A 12323-nucleotide genomic window follows, 5' to 3' on the forward strand; every position below is an offset into this window, starting at 1 on the left:
GCAGGGACAGTTTCTAATAAAAGACTGGAAATAAAAAAAGACTCCACATTTCTCCTGCCCCGACATTCATGTTAGATTTACGTTCATTTAAACCAAGTTGTTAGACTGAACGTCCAGCAGGGGGCGACTCCACTGGTAGTTTCTATAGAAGTCGATGAGAAAATAACGGTCACTTGATTTATAACGTCAGGAAACTTTGTCCTCAGGAGTTCATGTCTCAGTCTCTGGTTTCAAGTCTTCTTCAACACAGCTGAATTATGAGGGGTGGATCCCACAGTGTGATTGACAGATGGCATCATCCAGTATTTGTGACGTCCCGTTGAGTCGACACTCGTGTGATTGAAACTAAAAGATCCTGTAAAGATTTTGTCCCAGTGAATCATTTTTACAGGTTGGATCCAACGTTCGAATATCTCAGCGACTATCGGACGAACTGGATGAAATGTTTACTGAGGTGATCGAACCCGATGTAAGTGGACGAACCAATGGGAGACGTATTCAGACTCACTCGGATTGAGATGCATTTAGATCCTGCACTGGATTCAACAGCCAAACAAATATCCCAAAGGTCTCTCACTCATCTGCTGGGGGTTCGTATCACTCCGAACATTCCGGATACGCATCAGCTCAGTCAGAGAGACTCTCAGGCTCAGCATCAACCTCAACATCTCTTGTTTTCATTCCTCCTGCTCAGCGGAGAGGAAAGTACAGAGACTGAGAAGACAGAGGCCTGAGGGGACATTAAACATGTTGCATAACCAGCACAAGGGCCTGTTTACCTCAAGGATGGAGGCTGACGCAGCAAGAGTCTTCAAGAGCCCTGCATCAGGATAAAGAACGTCAGGATAAAGGATAAAGTCAGGGCAAGGGGAGAACATCAGGGTAAACAACGTCAAGATAAAGAACGTCAAGATAAAGAACGTCAAGATAAAGAATGTGAGGAGAACATCAGGATAAAGGATAAAGTCAGGATAAGGGGAGAACATCAGGATAAAACATATCTGAGTGATGAAATTACATATTTAACCTTGAAAACCTATTTTCCAAATCCAAATATCAAATTTGTTTTTAGATATAAACTCTTTGTCTTCCTCCAGGAAACTCTGACAATCAACTACAACCAGAATTCACATGAGATAAATATACACAACCAGATATTCAGTCAGAGTCACATCTCCGTCCCGTCAGCACGTTTCCTGTCTCACTGAGCCGATTTGTCTCAATAGCAGGACGTGTCTGAAAAAGACGCAGAGACGGTCACACCTCGCTCTCAACTCCCCCCTCCCGACCCCCCGTGTCCTTTAAGGTCACCGTGATAAATTGCTCCGTCCGAGTCAGAGGGTCCAGTTGATGTGTTCAGGAAGCTCCTGGGATCGTCATCCATCTCAAACCTTCACCTCGCTGCCTCTGCAGAGGAACTTGTGTTTTCATGTGTGTGTTCGTCAGCAGGATTAAACTGAAGCAGCCGGATGGATGCATGTGAAACTTGTCGGGATGTTGCATCAGGGAAACTCAAAGCAGTGGATCCAGGAATGTTATGAGCTCTACTGAGTCAAACCTTGTCTTTAATACAAATGAAAATATTTAATTGTGACAGTGATTCAGTGTCAGATCTCAGGTCATGAAACTTGACTCTATGCTTCAAGTTGTTTGGTTTGTTCTGAGTGAAGCTGCGGTCGGATTATAGAAAACACTGGAGTGAATGTAAATGAATATTATCAGAATACAAGAGTAAAGTTATTGTGTCTGTTTGAGATCAGGAAAATTAATATATAAACATAAATGCAAATCTTTTCTGCATTTATTCTGTTTGATAAAAGTTTTCATATGAGCAAACAAAACGTCATCAATATGAGTAAAAGGCTGTTTCCTCCGTCGTTTAATCCTCAAACAAAATATAAATGTTTCCTGAATCATTATTTCAAGCAGTGATGAGGCACTGAAATAAGAGGAGGTGAGTTCTGGAGGTTCAACAGGAAACCAGTGACAGAATCACAGAACGAGATCTTTCTCATCATGTCGACGTTGTGGGATTTTCTAAATGTCTGGAATATTCCAGCCCTCGTGTTGACGTGACAGGACGCGTCAGCAGATTCTAGGATCTGGTTGTTTCTCAAAGACTCATGTTTGGATTCTCAGGTCATGAAAATACTGCCCCCTAGTGGTCACCAGCAGGTAGTACAACCATTCATACAAAGTGCACATGAGAGGATTCTTTAAAGTTTACTGACTCTTTCAGGCGTTTTGGAGATTTATCAAATTCATGAATATAAAACATTTGTAAATGTTTTTTATTAAATTTGTTCTCATCATAGTGAGAATCTCGCACATCATAAAAAAAAAACTAAAACACATTTATTTAATGAATCTGTAAAAAGACGGAGGTTCAGAATTAGTTGATCATCTGGTTGAAAATCTGATTTTGGATCTTTTACTAATGAAAGTGAAATAACATCGTCCTTGTTGGTTTGTCAGAAGGACTTTGTCCCAACATGATGTTGATATGAAACTATTTCTATGTGACCAGTGAGGAGGAAGCTCTAAATCCAACATCCTCACTTTTAACTTTTAAAATCTAAATAGCAACTTAAAGTTAAAAATAAGCGTTCAAGCTGTTTTGTTAAAGATGTATGTTAATGCAGTTTGATAAAAAAACAAAAAAAACAAGCTACATGAGAATCCAAAAATAGTTGTCTTATAACAAGACGACTTCTTTAATCATAAGAACTAGAAGGTGATACAGTACGGAAAACTGAGACTTTTCAAAATAAAGTGATAAATCTGTAGTTGTCAGAGAGGAAGGAAACATCAGACAGGAAATAGAAATGCGCATCCTCCACCCACATATCTGTTGTTCTTCAGTAAACCAGTTTGGTGACACGTGTCGTGGTCCTCTGCGTTCCTGTGACAGTGTGAGTGTGTGTCCACGAGAATGACTTGGCTCACTGGACCTTCGGTGCTGCTGGTGTTGGTCCTCTGTTTGTCCTCCGCTCTGGACAAAGGTGAGTAAAGATTTGTTGGCACGGTCATTTTTCTCCTCCGCCGAGAAGGTTGTGTTTCTGACTCTGTCTGTTTGTGCGTGGGCAGAAGAAAGAGCTCTACTGAAGGACCTTTAGTTTCCATCAGAAGACATATTGAAGTTGTAATTATAAAGTCGATCATAACACACGTCGACAAGTTTCCTCTGAACCGGTTTAACTTTTTAAAATCAATTGTTTGTTGCTTCGTTTGTGTCCCAGAGAACATAGAGGTTCTATATCCACAGAGAACCATCACTGTGTCCAAAGGCTCGTCCGTCAAACTCTCCTGCATAGCAATCTACAACCATGAGCAGTGCAGCCCGGTGCATGTGGCATGGAGTCAAAATGGAGGCATCAAGCTGACTGACCCCAACAAGTACGTCACCACGGTGAACGAGACAGTCTTTGACGGCAACATGAGACGCAGGCAGGTCGAGACGGAGATTCTGGACCTGACAACGAATGACACAGGCGAATTTCAGTGCAAAGCCAAGTGTGATAATGGAGAGGTGGCGATGGGACACTTCATCCGGGTCAGTCTCAAAGGTAAAGTCTCATCAAGGAGGAAAATCATTATTATAACTGAGTAGTATTAAATAAATAGTATCAATGCAGAAACATCAAATGATGATTTGTCCACATGTCTGAAGTTCTGGATGGACATGAAACTTTTTAATCTTTCTGAAAAACATCACATGCAAAGTGAAATGTAGTTTTTCTCTGAAATAGAAAACGAGTTGTGACAAACACTGATGTGTTGATTTTCTGTTTCACTCTCTTGCAGGTTGATCACCTGACTCACGACTCTGTTCATAAAGGGTTAAAAACCTCCAACAAGTTGAATAAACCAAGTTTCACAAACATTTTCAGCAAAATGATTTTCTACTTTTGTTTATCTGGATGCTTCATCCTCTGTTGAACCTGTTTCAGTGACTTTATCTCAGACTCAACATGAGAAGATCGACACGTTCAAACCCGGCCCCGTGCTGCGCGTCTTCCTCGCTCTCTCTCTCTCCCTCTTCCACGCTTTACTTCTGTCCTATAAAAAAGATCTACAATATGATTCCATTGAGTGTAAACCAACGTCACACAGTCTCCACACATAGTTTACTAAATGAACATCAGCTGAATTGAGGAAAACTTGAAACTAGAGACTGAGACAAACTGAGACTTCTATAGAAACTGACAACACCTTCATGACCCTGCTCATTTTCCTGTCTGCTGGTCAGAGGTGTGAGAAGCTGCAGAATTGATGTTTGCTTGTTTGCAACATCTGCCCTGGTTCAGTTTCCTTCTCGGCTTTTGATTTCTAAAAGTAACACAACCACACGAGAAGCAGCAGCAGAACTGATCTCAACTCTATGGTGAACTATAAAAAGGACAACGCTCATATTCACAGAGCAAGTCGCCTGTTTGTCAGTTGATTTTGTTGCTTTAATATAAACAAGAGACTGTTGATGCTTTGTTTTCATGCACATCTAGAAAAAAACTTCAAGGTGTGACACCGTTTCCACCTGTCTCTGTTTTTTTGATTTCGATTGAGGGGCTGCACGAGTCCGACCACAGGACAGGAAGCTGCAGTGGCTCGGGTAAAGTTTCGAAATCAAGTTTAGAGCCACGTGTGCTGTGAGAGCCTGTGAGCCATCGCAAGAGTTTTTTTGGGCTGGGTGAAAAGTTTTCAGGTAGAACGAGTGGAAACTTTTGTCTTTTTGTCTCGAATACATTCAAACACCACAAATATCTCAGTCTGTCGCTCCAGATATTTTTCGGGACTTTTCCTGCCAGTCCCTTAATAAACTGTCTGGAAACTTCAGTGTTGACATTTCTAATTTTACAAAACTGGAAAAATACAAATATCTCAGGATGAAGCAGAGGAGCCGCACGTGTCGAAGAAACAAAGATATCAACTTGGATGCAACGACAAGATTCAAGAGCTTTCGGCGATTTAAAGGTAAATAAGGTAAAGTTCCACTTATGTCCCTCTTTAAGATTCCCAGCACAAGCTCAGTCTTCATCTGATGGTGAAGAAGCCGCTCCAACGAGTCAGTGATCGAGTCAGAGGAGGGATCATGGTACAGACCCACCTCATGGTCTAAAGAAGACATCACCAGTAGGAACCTTCTTCACCTTTAAGCTTCAGCTGGCGGTTCAGTCTCGTGTTTCTTCTTGTCTCTGGAGATTCACAGGGAGAGGAGTGGCGGCCACGTGACGTCAGGAGCCGTCTGATTGGCCGGGCTTGGTGAATTTGCTCTGCAGGAACACCCTGGGAACACAAAGCCCCTCCTTCTTGTTGACTGTCTCTCTCAGGACATAGTCGTTAGCTACAGACTGGAAGCCTGCATCCGTAAAGAGCTCAGCCAGAAACTCTGGAAGCAAACAGACAAGAGGAGCAAACACTTTAGAGGAAGGGAACCAGGCAGAGGGGCGGTCGGGTTTTCTACTACAGGAAAAATATGATTAAGGACCTCCAACACTTAAGATTTGTACAGTGACACCAACTGGTTTAATATCTTATAATAATATAAGATATAGGGAATATCTGTCTGTTTCATGTTGTAGTCTACAAACAGCTTTATCCACAGTAACTGTGGAGGAATTAAAATCCAGAGCTTGCAGAGGGCAGCAGGCTTTCACACAAGTATCAAACCAGAGGCAGAAAAAGATCCACTGGCTCAAAACATGGTTGTAGAATCCATCCATCTTCCGAACAGACACAAACATAAATCACCCGTCCTAGTTCACTGACCTTTAGAGAAGAAGAACGACCTGGTTCCGTCTTGCCGTACGTAGAAGTTCTCCCCCAGTTTGCTGCCTGCTTTAAATCGCAGCATGGCGTGGTCTTGCAGCCCATAGTCTCTAAACAGAACAACGCCTCCAGGCTTCAGCACCTGAGAGCCACGTGTCAGAGACAAGATTAGAATCAACATGAAAACACTTACAACTGCTGCCAACTCCAGCAACTGCATTTTAATCCCACAACACAATGTGTGTGTCAAACATCCGTGTAATGATCCAAACATCTGAGGAATCAAACCTTCTCTCACCCTGAAGATGTTCTGCAAAGCCAGCTTCATCTTATCGGGGTGGACGGCCGACAGAACGAAGATGAGAGTGACGACGTCCACGCTGTCCTCCGGGACATTTGTCTTCAGATCGTCTTTGGTTAGATCGCACTGGAAGGCACAGCAGCGCTCGGGGCAGTACAGAGGGTTTTGCTGGAAACAGAGAACGTGTTTTACTAACAGAGAATCATCAGGAACTATTTTGATCCACAACAACAAAACTAAACTTCACAAAAGTTGTCTGCATTTTTTTGTTTGTGTTTTGGATTTTCGACTGTTGATTTGGCAAAACATGGAATCTCAAGATGTCTCTATGTTTGTGAGGAGAGATATTCACTCATTCATACATTTTATAGAAAGAAAATTATCAAAACATTCAAGAAAATAATCGACACAGATCTATTTTCAAAATAAAGTAGAGACCTTAGTTTTTAGATCTTTACTTTGAACTCCAGAGACGAGATTTGTGTTCTACAGTTAAAAGCTCCTAAACACAAATCTACTGCCAGAAGCGTCCACCGCCATGTTTTGTACAGAAAGACAGACGAGACCAGCTTCGACCTACAAAAGTATGAAGCAGATTAATATTCATAGATTCTGATGAATACAAATCTTACTTTGACGAACTCCACAGCTCGTGGAGAGAAGTCGCAGGCGTAAACGAAGACGTTGAGATCTTCCTCTAGCAGGGGGAAGATGCAGTTCCCCACACCGCAGCCGGCCTCCAGCAGAACCAACCTCTGAGACTCAAACTGCAAATCAGGCCGAACAAAGACGGAACTGAAAGTCAGTCCACCAGACTTCATTCAAAAAGATGCCATTTTAAAGAGATTTAGCAGATCTGAAGATTTTACAAATCAATGGTTATTAATACAAAGACATTTATAAAAATATTATAACGAATATGATTATTTCATATTCATAACAAATATAAAGAAGCAGTAAAACCCAGCAGGAAGAGGTGTGTCCTGTTTATATATGGAACTGATTGTCTGATTGTGAGTCACATGACCACTTATATTATATTCACTCATGAATGAATCCAAAGTTAAGTAAAGTTAAGTTAAGTTAAGTAAAGTAAAGTAAAGTAAAGGTAAAGGTAAGTAAAGTAAAGTAAAGTAAAGTAAAGTAAAGGTAAAGGTAAGTAAAGTAAAGTTCCTAAAGGAGCCCTAAAGAACCTGGACTGTCTGTGATGATCCAACATGGAGTCACGTTGAACAGCATCCAGGTGAAATGAAGCTCGGACGGTGCAGCTCGCCTCGTGTGTCCCGTCCTCCCTCACCTGTCTGCAGGCTCGCAGCTCCTGGAACTCTCTGCTGGTCCAGTGTCTGTCCTTGAAGAACTTCGTCGAGTTTCTTTTGTAAAACAAGTCCCAGTTCTTCTGAGCTTCTCTCTCCAGCTTCATCTGCTTGAAGCCGGACACCAGAGTCTCTGCCCCTCCGAGGCCGTCCGCCCCCCCCCGGGTCGAGTCTCTGGACGTTCGTCCCGGGACACACGGGGACAGTTCACCTGTTGTCCCTGTGGTGTCCCCGGGGAAACTCTCCTGTGTGGACCGCGCCATGTTCAAATCTACGTCACTTTAACTTTAACAGTTTTTAACTTGTAAGATCGTAAACTCTCGATCGACGTCACACGAACTTAAAGACGCTGAAACTGAAACTTTGGTTCAAAACTCTGGCGACTGAAAGCAGCGTCCATCTTGTCCGTCAGTTAAACTCCTCCGTGTCGCAGTTGTAATAAAGTCAGTTCCTCCCCGTGGGAGGCGGATATTTTCCCAAACTGAATAAAAACACAGAATAAATTAAAAACACGAGATAAAACACTAACACGAGTTTATTGTGTTTTTCTGTGAATAGTTTTATTTCTAATAAAGGATAAAAAGCAGATTTTCATACATTTCACAGCTGGACCAAAGCCGGAAGGGGCGCGGCCGAGTGACGTCAAGGGATGTTTTGCTAACCGTTAGCATCGGAAGCTAACCGTGTGTCTCGGTGTCCAGGCGGGCTCAGCTCGGTTTTCCCGGTGAACCGCGGGTGGACGTGTCTTTTCGAAACGCCTGTGTCAACACGGAGACATGAACGGGAGCACGAACCCGCTGCTGGACAAAGAGGAGCACGTGCTGAAGCTCGGGGAAAGTTTCGAGAAGAGGCCGAAGTCCTCGTTCCACACCATCAGATGTGAGTGTGGACACAAGCGAGACATGTGGACACAACCGAGACATGTGGACACGGAGGCGTCTTCTCTCTCACTCCGGTTTTAAACGTTAAAGTTTCCCGCGGTTACTTATTCTGTCTCTGTTATTGTCCTGTATGACAACAAAGCCTGTGATGTCATCGCGCTGTCAACCAATCAACCAACCAATCAATCAACCAATTAATCAATCAACCAACCAATCAACCAATCAATCACATTTGATTTGTCTCATCGATGGTAACAAGCAGCTGCGTCCTCTGTCCTCAAGAGTCAAACCAGCAGAGACACTTTATGAGCAGTGAATAAAGCTCAGGTCTCTCAGGACACGAGGACGACAGATGGATCTGAACACATCAACAGGATTTACTACACTGATGAGAAGTGTTTAAAGTATTAATACTCAAGAACACGTTGAGCTGAGCAGATCCACCGTCTCTGATTCTTCTAACCAAGTTAAAGTCTCAGAACTAATATGAACACGAGTCACTGATCGTTAGAGAAACTACAGGTTAATAGATAAATGTTCAATCAACCACCAGCGGGTCGGAGAGTTTCTTAAGTTCACTGAAGTGTGAAACTTTATAAAAGTGTTTGTTGATCAGAACCGGAATAAATCGGTGTCGTTCTTTCACAGATGACTTCAAACCAGCATCGATCGACACGAGCTGCGAGGGAGAGCTGCAAGTCGGGAAAGGAGACGAAGTGACCATCACGTTACCTCACATCCCGGTAAAACAAATCCTGGCTCATCGATGATTAAACAACTCTTTGAGTCTCTGCAGGAGGACGTGGGGAAGTAGAACCTGAAGGTAATCAGTCATTGTTCTGGTTCCAGGGCTCCACGCCGCCCATGACGGTTTTCAAAGGAAACAAGCGTCCGTACCAGAAGGACTGCGTGCTCATCATCAACCACGACACCGGGGAGTACGTGCTGGAGAAGCTGAGCAGCAGCATCCAGGTCAAGAAAACCAGGTGACCGGTCACAGACGCTCGAAGACAAGTGAATGTTTGAGCTTCAGATCAACTGGTGGAAGTTTTCTTTTTAATTTGCACTTTTGTCAAAATGCTTATTTCCATTGAGATTTAATTTAGAGACAAATACTGTGAATATTACTACAACGACTTCAGATTATACATAAAATACTACACAAATCCAAATACTACAAATAAAAAACTACACAAATCCATTCTGGAGAAAAAAATCAGGAATTTTCATGAAAACTGAAAATGTTTTTAAGATGGTGTTTAGTTTCCCAAATTTTTTAACTCTTCGTTTTCCTTATATAAAAATTGTCTTTCTCTGTGTGTGTGTGTGTGTGTGTGTGTGTGTGTGTGTGTGTGTGTGTGTGTGTGTGTGTGTGTGTGTTTTAGGGCAGAGGGCAGCAGTAAGATCCAGGCCCGGATCGAGCAGCAGTCTGTCCGGTCCAGTCAGCCCAGCTCTCAGTTCCGGGCCCCAACGAAGCCCGGGGTCGGGGTCAAGACGTCCCCTTCCCCTTCGAAGGACAATCCGTCCCCTGAGCCTCAGCTCGATGATATCAAAAGAGGTGAAGAGGTTCAGCCACAACCTGAACAGACTCATTACTTTAGAACATAGAGTACATAGAGTACATAGAGTACATAGAGTATATATGTATGTATATATATATATATATATATATATATATATATATATATATATATATATATTTACTACTAATATGTTGACTTGTCACGGATAAAGAAGACAAAACTGTCCATGTCTGGATTTGCTGTTAACTCACATTGTCCTCGTCAGAGCTGCGAGCCGAGGTGGACGTTATTGAACAGATGAGCAGCAGCGGCAGCAGCTCTTCTGACTCGGCGAGCGCGTCGGCGAGCGGCGACGACAGCAGCAGCGACGGCGAGCACGGCGCCCCTCGACCGCTCAGTCAGACCTCGCCCAGCCACGTGCCTGTGGCCAACGGAGGAGCGGAGCGGCCGCAGGGCAACAACCAGCTCATGAACACGCTCAGTGAGTCTCTCCTGCTTGAATCAGTCTGACGCTCACTTCAGTCACAATGTTTCAGGTTCATCCTCTTCTTCTCCGTCCTCACAGGAAACGACCTGCAGCTCAGCGAGTCGGGCAGCGACAGCGATGACGACTGAACGCTGGTCGGTTTCACTCTCTGTCCACACTCCTCCTCCTCCTCCTCCTCCTCCTCCTCCTCCACTGGTTCCTTTGCTGTGGTAGCTGACCTAAGCCGTATATATCTTGTTTTTTAACTTTATTTTAGTAAATCCTCAACGCTGGTCAACTTTAAGAGTGTATTTTTATTAGATGTATATTTTGTTTTGTAAAGCTCCGTTAGAAAAAGAAAACTTTACTTGAGAGATGTGGAAGATTATATATTAGAGTGCACATACATATTTTCTGTACTTGGAGCAGCTAGTTCGATCTCTTGTGTCTGTCTTTGGGTTTTGTCTTCATGGTAAAGACGAGGAGGAGATTGAACATCATCTCCGACTCTCTCTCATCCCTTCACATCGTTCACAGAAACGATGTGCTGCCTGTGAAGGAGAGAAACAAATCGAATCATCATCTGCTCGTGTAGTAAATGTTGAGATCAGCGTTTCTTTACTTTCTGCTCATTTTAAAAATGAATTTAAAAATCAAAACCAACCTGATATCAGATGACATTCATCAGAGGAAAGAAAAAAAAAAGGAAACAGAGCTGGTGTTTATTTTGTCTTATTGTCAATGAATCCTGTGAAAAGACCAAAACCATCAGTGTCGGATCGTTTCCTCGTGTCTGCACAGAACTCATCTTAATCAGAGTCAGTACAACATTTCAAAATAGGATCAAAAACAAATTTCCTCCAAAGAGCTTTAATTTCACCGTTCACAAAAACACCACTCTCCATTTCTCGTATTGTTCATATAAAACCACCCGCTGCCTTACGGCGTCTCCAACCACAGCGAATGTGTCATTTTCTGAAAAAGCCAAAGAGTTGAGCTCGTGCAGACGTCATCTCGTGCACGGAGCGGGTTGAGCGGTGTAACGGCGTCGTGTCGCTGTGTCGTCGTGTTGTGCTTTGACCAAGTGAAGTCAGTGATTGTTCCCTTTGTCTGCAGGTGAATATCGTTCCGTGTCGTTCGGATCAGTCAGAAACACGGCTGAAGAGTTTCATTACAAAAACCACTGACGTCTGAGTTCAACCTTTCACGCTGAATCATGAGCTTGTTTTTAAGAACTTGTAAAAAAGACGCGTTTTAATAACGAGGATGTTGTACTTTGTGTATATTTGTGTGTTTGTCAGATAGTTTGCACGATGACACGAAAACTACTCGACGCTTTTCACAAGTTTAGTCACACGGAGAAGAGAAGACGCGAGGAAGAGGAAACACTCCAGATTCACGGTGAAACATCAAACTCATTTTAATGTTCATGTTAAAACTCGAGTCAATCATCGATCTGTTGAGGTGGTGACGTCATTCGTTTACTCGTCTGGAATCGTGAAGCAGAGAAATTTCCCGCTCAAATCATTTGTTCTACTGTTTAATTTCAACCTCGGATCTTTAACTTTTAAAACATTTGCTATGAAAAAAGAACGTTGTTTCCATTAAACCCTTTTTTTTTTTGAATATGTGAACTTTTAATGCTTCCGTGTGATTTTGAAATGAAACTCTTCAGAACAAACATTTTAAGATTCTCTGTCGTCTCTCAGGACGTGTTTTTAAAGCTTCGCCGTGTTTCTCAAAAACGTACACGAGGACAGAACACGATGATTGTACGAACAGTACGAACCGTTGAGTCAGATTTCCAGCCTCTCTGGTTTCTGGTGACCGTCGATGTATTTCTTCTTTTATGTTGATGTTTAGTTTTTTTCCTTCATCACAGATCTGTTGTCTGACGGACTCTGGTGTATTTGGTGCTTTAGTTCTCGTGATACGTTTATAGGAAATCTGTTTGTACAAATTTGAAGTGTATTAAAATGCACATGTATTAAAACATAATTTGAATTGTTCCTTTTTGACAGTTTTTTGAGAAGTAGAGTCCAAACTATATGGATGTAGTTTAAAGGTAGTAAA

The 12323-nt window shown here is 42.6% G+C and overlaps 3 protein-coding genes across 5 annotated transcripts; 2 read left to right on the forward strand and 1 right to left on the reverse strand.

Annotated features, from left to right (window-relative positions):
• Nucleotides 1–2687: 2687 nt before the first annotated feature.
• Nucleotides 2688–7813, reverse strand: mettl6 (methyltransferase 6, methylcytidine). Of its 3 annotated transcripts, none has more exons than XR_002203649.2 (6): nucleotides 7365–7813; nucleotides 6700–6834; nucleotides 6065–6235; nucleotides 5767–5908; nucleotides 5148–5386; nucleotides 2688–3472 (listed from the first exon to the last, which is right to left on the reverse strand). XR_002203649.2 is itself a non-coding variant. In XM_020107035.2 (5 exons), the coding sequence occupies exons 1-5, from the start codon at nucleotides 7641–7643 to the stop codon at nucleotides 5232–5234; spliced, it is 882 nt and encodes a 293-aa protein (XP_019962594.2). In that variant the 5' UTR covers nucleotides 7644–7813; the 3' UTR covers nucleotides 2688–5231. The 3 variants fall into 3 exon arrangements, 1 of the variants encoding a protein (XP_019962594.2); XR_011245962.1 differs by having other exon boundaries at nucleotides 5105–5386; XM_020107035.2 differs by having other exon boundaries at nucleotides 2688–5386.
• Nucleotides 2862–3883, forward strand: LOC138413587 (uncharacterized). Its single transcript, XM_069537824.1, has 3 exons — nucleotides 2862–3002; nucleotides 3240–3566; nucleotides 3805–3883. Exons 1-3 carry the CDS (start codon nucleotides 2933–2935, stop codon nucleotides 3807–3809), a joined length of 402 nt encoding a protein of 133 aa, XP_069393925.1. The 5' UTR covers nucleotides 2862–2932; the 3' UTR covers nucleotides 3810–3883.
• A 200-nt stretch (nucleotides 7814–8013) lies between the features above and the next one.
• On the forward strand, nucleotides 8014–12259 carry eaf1 (ELL associated factor 1). The gene is made up of 6 exons (XM_020107036.2): nucleotides 8014–8259; nucleotides 8910–9004; nucleotides 9111–9247; nucleotides 9647–9819; nucleotides 10050–10265; nucleotides 10350–12259. The coding sequence occupies exons 1-6, from the start codon at nucleotides 8157–8159 to the stop codon at nucleotides 10397–10399; spliced, it is 774 nt and encodes a 257-aa protein (XP_019962595.1). The 5' UTR covers nucleotides 8014–8156; the 3' UTR covers nucleotides 10400–12259.
• The last annotated feature ends 64 nt before the right edge of the window (nucleotides 12260–12323 follow it).

This window comes from Paralichthys olivaceus, chromosome 13, assembly GCF_024713975.1.
Source record: "Paralichthys olivaceus isolate ysfri-2021 chromosome 13, ASM2471397v2, whole genome shotgun sequence".
NCBI lineage: Eukaryota > Metazoa > Chordata > Actinopteri > Pleuronectiformes > Paralichthyidae > Paralichthys > Paralichthys olivaceus.